Source organism: Callorhinus ursinus, unplaced genomic scaffold, assembly GCF_003265705.2.
Source record: "Callorhinus ursinus isolate GAN/ISIS: 27379988/994484 unplaced genomic scaffold, GSC_fseal_2.0 scaffold1, whole genome shotgun sequence".
NCBI classification, from domain to species: Eukaryota; Metazoa; Chordata; class Mammalia; order Carnivora; family Otariidae; genus Callorhinus; species Callorhinus ursinus.
The window spans coordinates 55,919,352-55,935,058 of NW_027397063.1; the positions used below are offsets into that span (position 1 = coordinate 55,919,352).

Genomic DNA, 15,707 nt, shown 5'->3' on the forward strand with positions numbered 1-15,707 from the left:
GACCCAAGGCCTGACATGGTAGGGGCAGTTGTATCCTTGAATCATTTCATTCTAGAAACCAGCTTTGAAGTTATTTAGCCCAACCTCTCGTTTTATAGGGGAAGAGACCAAGAGATCAACTCCTGGTGCTTCCTACGAAAAATCTACAGAACTCTTCTTCCTATTTGGCACTACTGAATGAGTTTCCAAAAAATCTGTGTGGCAAAATGATGAGTTTGATAAGGTCCCCGTCTTTTACTTTCACACAGAGACGGGTAGGTGAACGAGGCCTGTAGGACACAAGTGGGAGGACTAGGGAGCCAGCACGGCGGCGGCGGCAGGCTGCTGTGAGCCACGGGGCGGGGAGGGAGCCACTGCTCCAGCCGAGCTGACCCAACACGGGGCCTTGGCGGGGAGAGCGGTGCTACCACCCAGACACCCAGAACCCGAGGCCCCGGGGCAGCTCCTGCCATGCCACGGTCAAGGACACGTTTTTCGCTCCCGGAGTCTTTCCAGTGGTTTCTGTGGGAAAAGTGCTGTTTAACAAACCTGACAGCTACAACAGCACCTGAGGGCCGCCGCAGAGAGAAATTGCACGCGATGGGTAGAGTGTGAATAGAGTGGGTATGGTGTGATGGTGTTCTGTCTCCCCCTGAGCCAGTGAAGGAAAAGAGGTGAGGCTCTGGCCAGTTGTTGGTTACTCAGGGGCCGAGGAGCTCATCGTCTGTGTTTTCTCTGGGTCTCCGCCTTTTTGCTGACCCTTTTGTTCTCAGAGGCCTCTGCCAGTTGCCACCTTCCCTGGAAAGCCAGACTGGGGGGAAATGAGAGGAAAAATCGTGTGCCTCTGACAGAGGGAGAGGGAGATTGCTAGACAATCCCACACACAATAGGATCATGAAATACCTTACACATTCATCCAGCACTTTACAAGTTACCAACTACTTTTGTATACATTATCTCAATTACTCCTCACAGCAACCTGCTACCTGTCTACCTATTAGTAGGTGTTAATTATCTATGAGACTATTAGTCCTGTTCTGCAGATGAGCAACTGCTCTTTATGGTGGCTGAGTGGCAGAACCAGAGTCAGATCTTAGAATCACAGAACCATAGCGTCACAGAGTTAGAAGGCACCTTACCAGCAATAACCCAGGGCATTCTTCTCTCAGAGCCTGAATCAACTTATAAGACCTCTAAGATCCCCTCTTCTTCCTGCTTGGCCTCTTCCAATGGTGAGAAACTCACAACTCTATGAGGCAACCCATTATTAACACTGAGCAAAGCCCTTCAGCCCTTACCTCATTTGCCCTCAAGAACTACACCAGATGGAGGCAAATTCTGATTCCCCTTCTTTTTGAAATGTGGGGCTATCGCTCTTGCTCATCTCTTCCAGATTAAACACCTTCAATTCTTTCTACTGTTACTCATGATCATTCATGATGTAGTTACCTGGCACAGTGCCTGAAATATACAGTAGATACTCAAATGTTTGGTGAATTGGTTCTCCGGCCCTTGGTACTATTGTCCTGGTCCTGTGCCCCTTCCCTGACCACAATTAGCCTCCATGTTGTAAGCTGCTTCTCATTTGCTTGCTTATTTATTTAATAATAGGGAGAAAGGCAGTAACATATGGTTTCTACTTTCAAATCACAGTTTTCAGAATAACTTGGAAACATAATCAAAATTGGCCAGATTTCAAACAGCTTTCAATTAATTTGTGCTAACACACTTGTGATCTGACTTCATTGCTCACTCCAGAGTTGCATTCACTGAGCATCTCCTGTAAGGAAGACACAAAATGGAACATTGTGGAGAGTGTCCCCAGAATTCAAGTGTGTTATGAAGGCCAGGTTAATGGGAAGTCTAACTGGAAGACCCTCCATGAATGCATTATGCTGCAGTGCTGCTTTGTCCGTTAAAAGAAGCAACATTCAATTCTGGGCACCACCAGATTAAAAGATGCACACCGTCTTGAGGGTTGCTGGAGTGGGGGGTGTGGGAGGGATGGGGCGGCTGGGTGAGAGACATTGGGGAGGGTATGTGCTATGGTGAGCGCTGTGAATTGTGCAAGACTGTTGAATCACAGACCTATACCTCTGAAACAAATAATACATTATATGTTAAAAAAAAAAAGAAGATAGCAGGAGGGGAAGAATGAAGGGGGGGAATCGGAGGGGGAGACGAACCCTGAGAGATGATGGACTCTGAGAAACAAACTGAGGGTTCTAGAGGGGAGGGGGTGGGGGGATGGGTGAGCCTGGTGATCGGTATTAAAGAGGGCACATATTGAATGGAGCACTGGGTGTTATATGCAAACAATGAATCATGGAACACTAATCAAAACCTAATGATGTAATGTATGGTGATTAACGTAACATAATAATAAAAAATTAAAAAAAAGAAATATAGACCAGAATAAAGCTAAAAAAAAAAAAAAAAAGATGCACCGTCTTCCAAAGAGTGCTCTAATGGAAGCCCAGACTATTTTTAGCTGGTCTTGGTGTGAGGGACAAGCACCGTGTCATTGTGATGAAGCTGTGTCATTCTCAATGAGGCTGAACTCAGCCAGCTTCTTGCCTCTTATGTAAATGCTATGCCAGGATGAACAGCACTGAGCTTATAATGCTGGTAACCGCAGGGCCAGGGAACAGAGGGTGAGTTGAGCCCTGCATTATAAAGGACAAGTAGTAAATTGCTACCAATCACAAGACACTATGCTTACTCATTAAAGGAATAGCCCTAGAAGGGGCCTAATGGCAAATTAAGTCAAACCAAGCACCCCAAAACACAAGTCCAGAAGAGGATCTCTGGTTTAAATTATCCCATGATCATAGACTGAATTGAAAGCCATCTGAAATTTGTACAACTTGACCAGGTTTTCAAGTTGCTCTCAAAACTCTGTGGTTTGGAAGTAAATAATATGTTTTTTCCTTTCTATTACCTAAATAAACAAAACATTGAAAAACCTACTCTCTTTATATTGCCAATACCACTACTTTAGAAAAGGAGTTATATGAGCAGTTTTCTCCTCTCGAGGTTCAGAAAAAGCTGGATTTGAAGGGAGGTATTTCATATGAGAGTCTTAAGGGTGGAGGAGCTTTGAGACTGAGTGGTGACCTCCTTTCACATAGAGCATCCGCACTTGTCATCACATGGTAAGGGGTAGACTCTTCACAGGTGCAGCATGGGGGGAACTTCTAATCAAGCAGGACCCTCCATTCAGCAAGCAGGACAGTCCCAAGTCAAGAGAAATAGTAGTAAAATATGGCAGAGGGTTTTGCTGAAAGACACTCGGATGTCCTGGGGCCTGTGTCCATTATATTGCTGACTGTTTCTCTTTTCCTCTTCCGAACAACTCATCCATTGCCTTCTTACATAAATTCATTAAGACCTTTGGGGTCCAGCTGGTCCAACACACTGAAGCACAGAAAGTGAGGTTTGGAAAGGTCGTGTGGTTTGCAAAAAGTAGCAGACCCAGACACAGAAGCCAGGACTGCAGGCGCCCAGTCTGGCTCTCTTTCTGGTTTATCATGCTGTGCCTCCTAATGTCTGGGAAAACTCGTGCAGGAAATGTGTAGCCACCTACGGCTGGGAATGTTCACACCTTCACTCGAATGGTTTTATCTACAGGCAGAGGGAGAGGTACTAATCTTGGAAGAGTATGGATTAAAGACCAAGATGAGGGTGCAGGGTGGTTTAGGAGAAAGAGCAAGGCAGGAAAGTGGGGGAAAAAGGAAAAGAAGGTAATAGAGAAATACATGAACGATAAAAGTGGGGGGAAATGTAAGGGACAAATATGGAGAAGAGAAATTACCTAAGAAAAAGAAAAGGACTTTCTTCTTCTCCTGAGCAGCAAATGGAGGCAACTAAGGACTGAGCAGAAGTCAGAAAGAGGGAAGAAAAAAGAGCAAATAGAACCAGAAAAAGAGAAGAAACCAGAAAAAACATGAGAACACCAAGAGCTACCGGGAGTGAAGAGTGTGTACGGGGGGGGGGGGGGGGGGAGGCGTGCTGGGCAAAGAGAGGGATCCACAGAACGTGACCCGTATGCACGGATGGGGGCGCACCGGCAGGACGGTGAGAATCAGCACAACCGCAAAGGGGCGGTGAGAGTGCTCAGTGCAAATGGAGGAAGTCAACGGGTGATCTCCAGTCCTACGTAGACCCATGGAGTTACTCCAGAATCAGCTCAACTATGGTTCTAGGGACGGGTATTGCAGGAGACGACGAATTCCATATCTATTAAACAAGACATCTAACCTCTTATCATTCACCTCCCCTGCCTCTGTCATCATCTACATAATTTGTTTTTACAAAAGAGACAAACATTCACTCATTCACCTTGTGTGCCCTGGAAACCTTCCTCCCTGGGCTAGTTTCTTGAAAAATTTGTCAGTGCTTCCCAAAGGATGACGGGTCTCGTAGGCCCCTGCATCACACACACACTTGGAAATGCCTTCCCAACTGGCAACAGTGGGATTTTCCTCAGGAAAAGCCAGGCCTCCGCCATGGCTAGGTGGAGTCCCAGAGGAAAATGTCACAGCGTTGTGAGAGCAACCAGGGGGAATATGAAAGCAATTTCCCAGAACTACTCAGGATAGTCTTTCTAGTACATTCTCCTGAGCTGTGAGGGAAATCCTGCCCTTCCTGTTAGGTCCTCCCACATTAGTGCCCATCTACCTCACACAGGTGTGGTTTGGGGGAAAGCCAGGCCATATGATTAGAGTAACAAAGCAGCACCCAGTCCTCTGCCTGAGTAAGCAAGGTACTCTCCACTGGGGAAGAGGAGAGCAAGGTGGGACATTTTCCTCCCAGGGTGATCAGCCTACATCACAAGCCTCTTTGAAATTTGTGATTTTAACAGAACTAGCTGCCAACCCAAGCTGAAGAGTGACTGCTTTCTAGAGCTGCCTCTACGCTAGGAAGAACGGATAGGAATTGGAACCATGGCAGCTTTTTTTTTCCCCTTTAAAACGCACGCCACAAATAAAATCCCCTTTAGCCCTAGCTATCTATGGCCTTAACTCTTCACACAAGCTTGCAAACAATTTCACAACCATTCGCTTGCTCAAAATGTCAACCAGCCCACTTTCCAAAATGCAATCACACTTAATAAAAATGAGTTAAAAAAAAAAATCCCCTCATGCCTTGCTTGCACCTGGAATGAGTTGCTACTGCAAGGTTGGGTTAATGCCACTTTCTGGGAGTCCTCTGAGAGGACAGGGAAAGAGTTTTTTTGCCCTTACAAGCCCAGTTAAGGCCAACTGTTGGCAGGAAGGCGTGGCAGTTGCCGTCTGAGTACTTACACAGGGTCCTGAGCCAGGTGGCTGTGCCCATGTTAGCTCTCCCTCACCTCATGTACTCCCCATCACTCCTATAATCCATGAATGATTCTGATCCCGACACCTCCTCAAAATCCTCCAGCACCAGACTGGTGGAGTCCTCACCCAGGAGGCCGCTGTCGGGCCTGGACATCCTGGCCCGGGAAGGAGGTGCAGGGGGGCCGGCAGAAGCCGGAAGAGGAGAGCGAGGGGGTGTTTGCTGGGCGGATGTGGGCATGGCTGGTTCACGGGCTTCCTCATCATCCTTCTCCGACTCTGGCCCTGTATCGGAGGCCGCAGGCCCCAGGACGTGGTAGAGGCTGGGGAGGCGGATGTCGAAGCACAGCCCAAACTTGGCAAAGAGCTTGTCATTGAGAGCGTAGAGCTTCTCTGAGATGTCATAGCCCAGCAGGGCCGAGAAGAGGTGGGAAATGTATCGCTCTTTGGTCAAAAGAAGGTGGAGACTTTTCCGGGGCCAGGAAATGTAGCTACACGGGGTCTCGGCAGTCAGAGTGACCTGAGAGGGGTCCGGAGAAGAGAGTGAAGGTTTAGATTAGACTGAATGTCCATGCTTAGCACAGAGAAACACACAGTTACTCAACAAACGGCTGCACTTTTGTTGAAGAAACTGTGGGAGCGCCCACCCTGGCCTTGCCTGGAGGAGGTCCAGTGAATGACTTTTACTTGTGTGCACTGATATGGAGGGTGTCCTTGTCAGCAGCCCTGGGTCCAGCCAACCACTCACTGGGCCTTCACGCCCTTGGAGCCTCAGCTTCCATGGCCAGTCTCCTCAGCTCTCACATTCTGTGGTCCCGTGGCTGATACCGTTAACAGCTAAGGAAGGTTCTGAGTCCGTTATGATCTCGTTAGAGAGACAGGGCCTCCTATTGCCCTGAACATAGGCTGGCGTGCTGATGACAGTTTGTTTTGAGAATAAAGAAGGAGAATATATTGCCGGAGGGATTAAGGACAAGTTGGAAAGCAATTCAGTTAGAGAAGAGCTTCTGATTAGGCATGCCAAGCTGCATCAAGTGGCAGAATGCTGGCCTGGAATTCAGGCCCGGGGAGCTACTCTTGACGTGGCCACGACAAGTAACCAAAGAGATCCGCTGGCTAAAGTCAGAAGAAGGGCAGGAAGGAAGAGGAGCTCTTAAGAGCACAAAGTCGAGGGCACCCCACTCTCCATTTATTTAGCCACGTGGGGATTTCTGAGCACTCACTGCGGGCCCATGACGCAAAGCTAAATTACACTTTCAGGGTAGGAAATGTGTGCCTGGCACGTAGCAGGTGCTTGATAAATCCTTATTAAAGCAATGAGGAGTGGTAAAGCCAGGCTTAAACTAGAATAGTTTAACTAGGATAGTAAAGGAATAGGGTGTAGAATCACAATTTTTTATAATCAGATTGGCCACAATATTTATTTTAAAAAATTTTAAAGATTTTATTTATTTATTTGAGAGAGAGAGCATGGGGGGGGGGCAGGGGCAGAGGGAGAGGGGGAAGCAGGCTTCCCACTGAGCAGGGAGCCCGACACCGGGCTCAACCCCAGGGCTCCAGGATTGTGACCTGAGGTGAAGGAGACAATTAACTGCCTGAGCCTCCCAGGCGCTGCATGGCCCCAATACTTTAGAAATGAGAAGGCCAGCAGGGCTCATGATGAAGATTTGTGAATGAGGACAGCGGAGATGATAATGATGATGACAGCAGCTAACATTTATTAGGAGGTGACTGTGTGCCAGGCATTGTGTTCAATTCTTCATGTGGATTTTCTAACTAAAGGTAGGGTTGACTTCCAACCAACCTTTATTAGGGATCTTCTATAATCCTTTTAATTCCTGCATTGTGTCCCAGAGCTCCCACTACCCTCCTCTCTGCTCCCCTTCTGCAGTACCCCGTGTCCACTTGCTTCACTCATTTCCTCCCCTCTGCTTCTTGCCCCCTAATCCCCAGCACTGAAGTCAGGCCCCGAAACTACCTCATCAAGGCTGGGAGCTGGCTGCAAGGTCCAGCTTTACCCCTTTAGCAGCTGTGTGGCATCCGACAAATTACTTAAGTGTCTCCGAGCACGCTGCCTCAGGAGAGAAAATGCTGAAAGTAGTACCCACAATCTGCCCCTTCCTAGCAGTTGAGCAAGGAGGTGCCGCTGTCTGCCAGGGCCCGTGCTGGAGGCGCACTGACTAACAATTCCCAAACAAGAAATCAGAGTCCTGACCCTGAAGTGGCTGTGTATTAGAGCCACTCTGGACGTGACCCACGTCCTTGATGTCAAATACAAAGACCATGGGCATGCTTATGAACATGATCTTACTTCCTTCCATCTTAAAATAAATCAAAATCCTTTTCCTTCAGCTCGCTTCTTTGGCTAACTACCACCTCATTAGTTTACTCCCCTTCTCAGCAACACTCCAGGAGAAGAGTAGCCTGTACTTGCTGTCTCCAGCTCCTCTCCTCTCACTGTCTCTGAAACCAGCAAGGCTTTGTCCCTTGCAGTCCACACACACTGCTCCTGGTAAGGTCACCAGTGACCTCTACGATGGCGTGTGGCATCAGTTTTCCCGGTCAGCCCTGCTGAAGCTCCCTCCTCTTTGATGCGCTTTCTCTGCGTGGCTCGCAGGGTGTCTGGCTCTCTTGGGACAATCTCCTGGCAGCTCCTTTGAGACTTCCTTTTGATCTCTAGCTCCTACACACTAGAGTATCCCAGGGTTGGTCCGTTCTTAAACGCTTTCTCTCTCTAAACACACTCACTGAGTGATCTCATCCAATCCAATGGCTTTAAATATCATCTGTATGCCAAAACTCCCAAATCTGTATCTCAGGCTCAGACCTCATTCCTTAATTCTAGACTCAAATATTCAACTGCTGGTGCAGCATCTCCATTGAAATGTCCATAGATGACACAAATCTATTATATCCAAAAGTGAACTTCCTCTCTTCCCACCTAACTGATTCTACCTGTAGGCTCCCTTGTTTCAGTTGATAGCAGCTCCATCTTTCCAGTTGCTCAGACCAAAAGCTTTAGGGGGCTGGTTAAATGGATTAAATGAAATAACATAAGGAAAGAGGGCTCAGGTCCAGTAAGACACAATGTAAATTGGAGAAATGATGATGATTTCTGTGTGATACCTTCTATGCTATGTTCTTGGTGACTAACGAGAGGGTCACAGTGCTGAATAGTCAGTAAGTTCTTATTTAATTGGATTGCTGAGAGGTGTGATGGAACATTGATTCATTTGTGGTAAACACAAGGAGAATTATGATTCAGTCATGGTGGATTGCCCTATTAGTCTGCAAAGACTGTAATTGCAAAAGGCAAGGACAGGATGAACTATAACTCAGGACAACACCTGACATTTGCAAAGAGGAAATGGGACTTTACATAGCCAATAACGAACGTGTGGATCTCATTGCTCCCAAAGGAGGTACGCACTAAAAATATAAATGGGAGGAATATGACGGTAACTACATTCCAGGCTGAGAGGCCATCTGGGGTTAGAGCCTCTCCTTTCAAGCAGAGCCTCTCCTTTCAAACAGGCTTATCCCCCACCTGTTCCTCGGTGTCGGTGTCAGAAACAGGCTGGTCTGGCTGGCTCAGGACCTGACTCGGCCCTCCTGGAGGTTCTTCGGGGCCTGAAGGAGTTCTCATAGAGGGCTGCTGGGCTGGTTGGAGAGGGTGGGGGTGTGTGTGGTGGGAAGGGAACATGATCAGTGGAGGCCTAGGGCTGGTGGCCCAGCAGTGGGATCGGGATTACCCCGCAGGGTCTGTCCTCAAGAGCCAGGAGTCAGGCTGGGGCAGAAAACAGGCCCAGCCAGGTGGCCCTGCCTGGCATGTGTCTATTCTGGGGTTAGTTCCTATGCTGGCTTGAGGGACTCCCTGATAGAAGTGGTACAAGTCACATAGAACCCAGTACTAGCGAACTATCTGGACAGGGGAGTCCCTATAATAGGGTGTGTGTGTGTGTGTGTGTGTGTGTCTGTGTGTGTGTCTGTGTGTGTGTGTACTCCACTCTACTGGTGTCCTGCTCATTTTAAAAAAAGAACAGTAATAGTAGAGCCAGGCAACTTCACTTTGTCACTTTCTAGATGAATACCTTGGGCAAACTGCTTGATTTTTTGGAACCTCAATGTCCTTACCTGTTAAATGGGATAATAATAATATCCACCCCAGAGGGTTGTTGTGAGAATCAATAAAGCAATATAATATTTAGTGCCTGACACACAGTAGCCATTCAGTAAGCGAGAGCTACAAAGCAAGGAACCAAGTTTTGAAGGACTGGCAGAGAAGAGAGCAGGGCCAAGCAGCCAGGCCCCCACTGTGGAGCATGGCAGGGACTGCCTCATAGAGTTCCCTGAGACACCAGCTGCCCACTGCCAAGCCAGGTCAGCAAACCTTTAGTGAACACCTACTGTGTTCGGGGTACTGTCCTTTGGAGCCTGGGAATAGAGAGAAGAGGAAGCCCAGATTTCTACCTCAAAGAGTCAGGAAAGGAAACCAAATCGTTAGAGCAGAGAGCAATCTGCACCCCGGTCAGTACAAGTAAAAGGAATAGAAAGGCACACAGACAGGAACCCGAAGCTGTAGGGATTAGAAGCCGATGAGGTCAATCTGGACAGGCCTCAGAGGAAGTAAGCTGCCATTGCCTCATTTGGAGGGGGCGGAAATGTATTTCAGAGAGAAGGTGCAGTAGGGGCCAAGCATGGCCATTGCAGAACACTGGGATGTGTTTAGAGAGTGCGGGTTTTTATGTTGTGGTCAGGGGGGTCTTCCCGAGTTTTCGGCCTCGGAGTGACATGGCCTCTCAGGGGTTAGCACCTCCCTGCCTCCATCCCCTGCCGGCAGCCCAGGCCCTCTTTCCACAGAAGGAGAGCCCTCCCACCCCTAGCATCACTTTGGCAGTGGTTCAGAGAAGAGATGTGAGTGGGGAAAGCTGGAGGGGGGCATATTCCTGGCTCACAGTGGGACAGGGTGGGCTAGAGCCGCCACAGGCTCTGGATTACCTGGAACACTCCCTCCTCTGAAGGCTGCAGCGATTCCCACTCAGGAGAGTCCATGAACTGGTAAGGGAAGATGTAGTGCAGAAACTGCCCATCCTGGCTCACACGAACCCTGGCAAAGGGAGAGAAGAGACCGTGTGGGAAAAGGAAAGTGGCCACCCAAACCCTCTTCAGTCGAAATTATGTATTTAGAAATGGAAAATGGTTAGGATCCAATATGGGCTTTTTCCTCTTTCCCCCGGAAAACTCAAGAGTTTCAGTTTCAATCTCTAACACTGAGTTATACCAGGAAAGGAGGTGTCTCTAGCAAACAAAGGGGGGGGGGCGCAGATAAAGGGATCTCTGAGGTACACTCTGTCCATCGGGAAGGAGCTATTGTTCCATTTTTTCCCCCTGGAGCTTTACTGGCTAAATACACATGCATGGAGTACCTCCTGTGTTCCTGGAGGTCTAGAAAAGCAGAGATGGGTATGATCTGATCCTTGTCTTTAAGGATTTCACAATTTAGTGGAAATCACAGACGTGTGCATAACTGGCTGTAAGTCAGTGTGTGCCCTTGTGGAACCGGAGACTAGAGGAGGGAGAGAGATTAGTTCTCTTCAAATGGCAGACTTCTCAGAGATGACATTTGAGCTGACTTTTGAAAAACAAATAGGAGCTGAGAAGCCGATGAGGATGGGGATAGATGGAGGCGTGGTAGTCTGTTTTCCCCTATCTGCTCTTTCCTTTCCTCCACAGTACTAGAGTTTTAGCGGGGATTGTGGCTGATCAGCTAGAGTGCATTTCCCTACCTCCCTTGCAACTAGGTATAGCCACGTGATTAAGTTCTGGCCAAATGGGATATTAGCGCTCCAAATCTTGCTCCCAATGCATGGCTGCATATATGCATGGATACAAATTACCAAAGACCATCACCATTTAATAAGCTATTGCCTTTTGTCTGACAACTTAAGATGGAAGACAGAAGGGGATGTAGCTCTCACACCAAGCCAAGGATGTGGTGTCAGCCCATAGTCTCCGATGGCAGAAACACAGGTGCTCCTACAAGACCAGGTGATACATAGAGATAGCCGGGCAAAACTTCCCGGAGTAATAAAAGATACAAGAGAAAAGGAAGTGCCATGCTCTCCTACCTCAGGGTCTCCACATAGTCTGTCCCCTCTAGTTGAACCTCTTCCCAATCCCCACTGTCTCCCCAGGTCTCAGCTTAAGCATTCCTTCTTCCAGGAAGTTTTGTTGACCTCCCCAGAAAAGTTAGCTCTACCAGGTACATGCTCTGACTGCCCTTTGCATTTTTCCTTGGAAACATCATGTCTGTGATTCACCACTATGTCAGGCATTATTGATTTTCTTGATAGACAGTAAGAACAGTATTTTTCATATTTTAACACTAGATCCTTAGTCCCTAGTGCTTTTAATAAATATTTTTGAAGGAGGAAAGTAAGAAAAGGAGGTAGGAATGGAGGGAGAAAGGAGAGAAGAAAGGAACAGATTGAATAGATTGTGTGAACTCACTTGTGTCACCATAAAAGGGGACCAACATCTCAAGGAAAAGCTTCTCGAATACAGGAAGAGAAATAGCAGGAGAGAACAAAGCTGCTGCTGGATACACCAGACCCTCTTACCAGCTCCTCAGGCAAGGGATCTGACCACTTGAGCAAACTACGAGGAGTGTCATCATTTAAAGTATAACATCTAATGAGCCCACATGGCTCCCGGAAGCCATTTACATTGGTATATTATGCCCTTTATCATTTAGGTCTCTCCTTCCTTCTTGATGCCCTGGATGACAGGTATTTCCTCCCACATGAATAGCTTAGACAGTTCTGTAGGAGAGAAACTCACCAACAGTAATTCCAGCTTAACAAGGTGACAAACTTTGGGGAAGTCACTTGGCCTGAGTCTTAAAAGGGACTGGTTGCATATATTAAAATAGAACAGAAAGGGCATCTGAGGTTTCAGCAAAGGGCTCCAGATGAGAGCCTGCACGTGATATGGGGGAGGTCCGCACAAGAAGCCCCTACTTCCTGGCACAGCGTTCTTGTACACCTTTAAGGTGTTGGGTACCTCAAATGCTACCAGCCCAAGGTACAATGACTCTCCTTTAAAACTGGAGCCTGGTCACAACAGGAAGCCTCTTCTCCCAGCTCCAACTTAGCAAAGTTGAGACAGGATGACATGGAAAGATAATAAATAAAACTCTTACTCCAAATCTTGACAAGGAAGAAAAAAACCTGTCTAATTTCTGGCTCAGGTTTTGGTGCTAAGTATACTAGGAAAAGCCACACTGAGGGGGCAAGCCCACCTCTCCCCGTCACAGGGAAGAGGTCTTCTACAAATTCATGGTAAATTCATCATATTAAAAATAGATTAAAAATATCATATAATAATCATACACCATACAAGTGCTGCGGGCCTGTCCCCCACCTGTCTCAGCTCCCTCCTCTGAACAGAAGAGCTATGGGCAGCAAATAACATCCTGGATCTCCTGAAGGAGAACATTTCTTAAATTGTCTTTATTTTATTTTGGAAGAGTTTTATTTATTTATTTGTCAGAGAGAGAGAGAGCACAAGCAGGGGGAGCGGCAGGCAGAGGGAGAGGGAGAAGCAGGCTCCCTGCTCAGCAGGGAGCCCGATGCAGGGACTCCATCCTTGGACCCTGGAATCATGACCTGAGCCTTAATCACCTGAGCCACCCGGGCATCCCAAATTGTCTTTACTTGAAGCATGGAACTGTAGGCGGCAAACATTTTGGCAACAGTGATAATGTACTTCTGTTTACACATGTATTTGTTTACAAATAATTCCATTTGTTTACACTTCAATTTATTCATAAATGAAATGAAATGTCTCCCCACAAAAATCTCATAGATCATTCAACCCAGGACTCTGAGGCCAAACAAAATCTCATGTATACCTAACACTTTTGATTCTACACAGTAGTGCAGAAATGCGCGTTACTACTACCAGTAGTCATTGTAGTACCATCATCATTCTGAAACTTTTTTCTCCCTTTTTTCCCCACCTTGGAATCAGGCCTTCTGATAAGATTACGATCTGACCTTTTCTATCACGGTCTTCTGGTCTCAAAAAAGCAGGGAAGGAAACTGAGAACAAAGCTTTTGAAATACTTTGCTTGCTTTCTATGGAGGTAGCCCAAGTGTACCGGGTTACATAGTTTACTGTTTGATGCTCAGCCCCACATGTAAGTCCCACTAGGGCAATATTTCAAAGATTCCACAACCGCCTCCCAAATGTACAGCATGGAGCCCCGTGGTATTTGTTCAGAAGATGTCAGCCAATGGCCAACACTCATGTATAGGCTGATTGGGCATACACTAATCCTGACTAAGACCACTTCTGCTAATTTCTGCTGTCACCCGTCCTAAAAGGAATCAGCCAGGTACCTCTGCCAAATCCTCAATGAGACACGTATGGGCATCACTACTCTTCCTTCACTGTGTGGTCTTCTTGGTACTTGATCACTGGTTTGTAAGAATCTCAATAGAACAAATGAGAATGGAAAAGTGGACAAGGAATATTCCCTCTCTCCACCTCGTTGTATACCAAATGGCTTTCCCACAGAGTCTATATAGGATATCCTCAACATAATTGGGGCTCTTTCCTTGATGCCCTGGCAAGGTATAGGCACTGTTCCCTGCACACAGTCAGCACTTAGGAAATACTGAATACATACGGGAGGAACAAATCAACCTTATTGTAATGTTCACTTTTTCAAAGCTTACAGAGATATTGTGGCAGCTTAAGCATGACCTGCTGATGTGTGTAATACGTGTGTGTGTGCATGTGTGTGGTCATTTTAGACCCAGGCTCAAGAAACACTCACCCCACACCTCCTAGCACCAGTGCACACACAGTCCTTCCTGCCAACCGAGAAGCTATCTCATGATCTTGTTTCCTCTTGGAAAATGCTAAGAAAGAGGAACCAAACCCATGCTTAGAAAAAAAATCCGTTTTTGTTTGTTTGACTTGCCACATCCTTCCCTCAATGGAAGGGGCCTCAGAATGGAAAGGGACACACTGGGAAACGAGAAGCATGGGCAGAGGGAGGAAATGCTGAGACATAACTGAGTAGCTTACCGGCCAGAGAGTAGCAGGGACAGGCGGTTGATGGGTGTCTCGCCCTCCACCGCGTAAGTCTGCTCAGTGGCCAAAGTCAAGACCTGCTCCTCACAGCAGTGAACAATCTCCTTGTACACCTGCAGAGGCACCTGCAGGGGTAGACACAGTGTCTTGTAGAGGACTTCGAACTCCTCAGGGAGGGTGTTCCTGCGCAGGCGGTAGATCAGGTAAGCCAGCTGGAGCAGGCAGGCCATTGCCAGCAGGAAGCTCCAGAGGATGATGTCCAGGCCGCAAGCATCAAACCAGCCCCACATCACACAGCACACGTAGCCCGTGCCCAGGAAGCCAAAGAGGTAGAAGCATCCATACACCCCGCTGCCCCCCATGAAGCCCAGGAGCAACAAGCAGTTGGCCAGATGGTAGACCGCCCCTTCCAGATCCCGCTTCCAGCCAACGCACATGGGGCCCTGCCAGAGAAGTTGGCTCACGGCGTGGCTGTTAGCACTCATCTTCGGGGCGTCTCAAAGCCTTGCCGGGGCTCTAAGACTGTCCCCACATAGGAAATTCAAAAAATGGATTAGTCCGTCCTCCCAGGAGGTCTTCTCACATCCGGCGTCTAGCCACCAACTCCACCTTTCCTGAGGGGAATGCCTCCAGGAGCTTTGGGAATAAATGGCAGAGCATAGCACACTTCGTGGAGGATTTTTAAACTTGTTTTCCTCTCTCTGTCTCCTTCAGCAAGGCTCTGGCCCTCTCCGCAGAGCTCTGGCGAGCTTCCTTGGCTCCAGGTTTCTTCTTCACATTTGGCTCTCAGCAGCAAACCTAAATTGTCCCGAGGCAAAGCTAGGACTCTGGGGCTGAAAACTTTAGCTGTGAGGGATAAAGTGGCCACATCCTGCTCTCAGTTGTGCCCACCAGAATGAGGAGAGCCCAGCACGGGAGGCCCCCTTGTGTTCCACTTGGAATGCGTCTCTCTTGGCACCGGAAGAAGGGGTGACCCCAGATGCATACCATGTTTGGAATTGGAATCCAAGAGGTACTGGCAGTGAGAAAAAACAGACCAGGCACACAGGAAGGCTGGCAGGGCACTTAACATATCTCCCCAGAGGACAAGACCTCTGAGCCAGGGAGGCAGGCAGGGGAGAACAAAGGAAAAGTGATCGCAGAATTTACCACAGTGCCTCAGGCAGGATACTGTTCAGAGTTCCTGTGGGGAGGGCTAGGGGCTCTCCTGGGGTAGGAGGACACATCAAAGTAGGAAAGTAGGGGACTATTATGAGAAAAAATCCTAACAGTGAGAACTGGAAAACCCCTCAGAGCCTGTATTAGGTC

The 15,707-nt window shown here is 47.9% G+C and overlaps 1 protein-coding gene across 6 annotated transcripts in view; it reads right to left on the minus strand.

Moving 5' to 3' along the window:
- Nucleotides 1–15,352, minus strand: part of POPDC2 (popeye domain cAMP effector 2) — a 35,272-nt gene extending 19,920 nt beyond the window's left edge. For 2 of the 6 annotated variants that reach the window (XM_073893918.1, XM_025874795.2), the window contains exons 1-3: nt 14,394–15,348; nt 10,296–10,404; nt 5,427–5,817 (exon numbers count right to left, since the gene is read on the minus strand). In XM_073893918.1, the coding sequence (XP_073750019.1) occupies nt 5,427–5,817; nt 10,296–10,404; nt 14,394–14,884 (991 nt within the window). In that variant the 5' untranslated portion in view covers nt 14,885–15,348. Of the gene's footprint in view, nt 1–5,285; nt 5,818–10,295; nt 10,405–14,393 lie in introns of all 6 variants that reach the window. The other 4 variants (XM_073893907.1, XM_073893911.1, XM_073893894.1 and 1 more) reach the window with 3 other exon arrangements.
- Between the last annotated feature and the right edge of the window lie 355 nt (nt 15,353–15,707).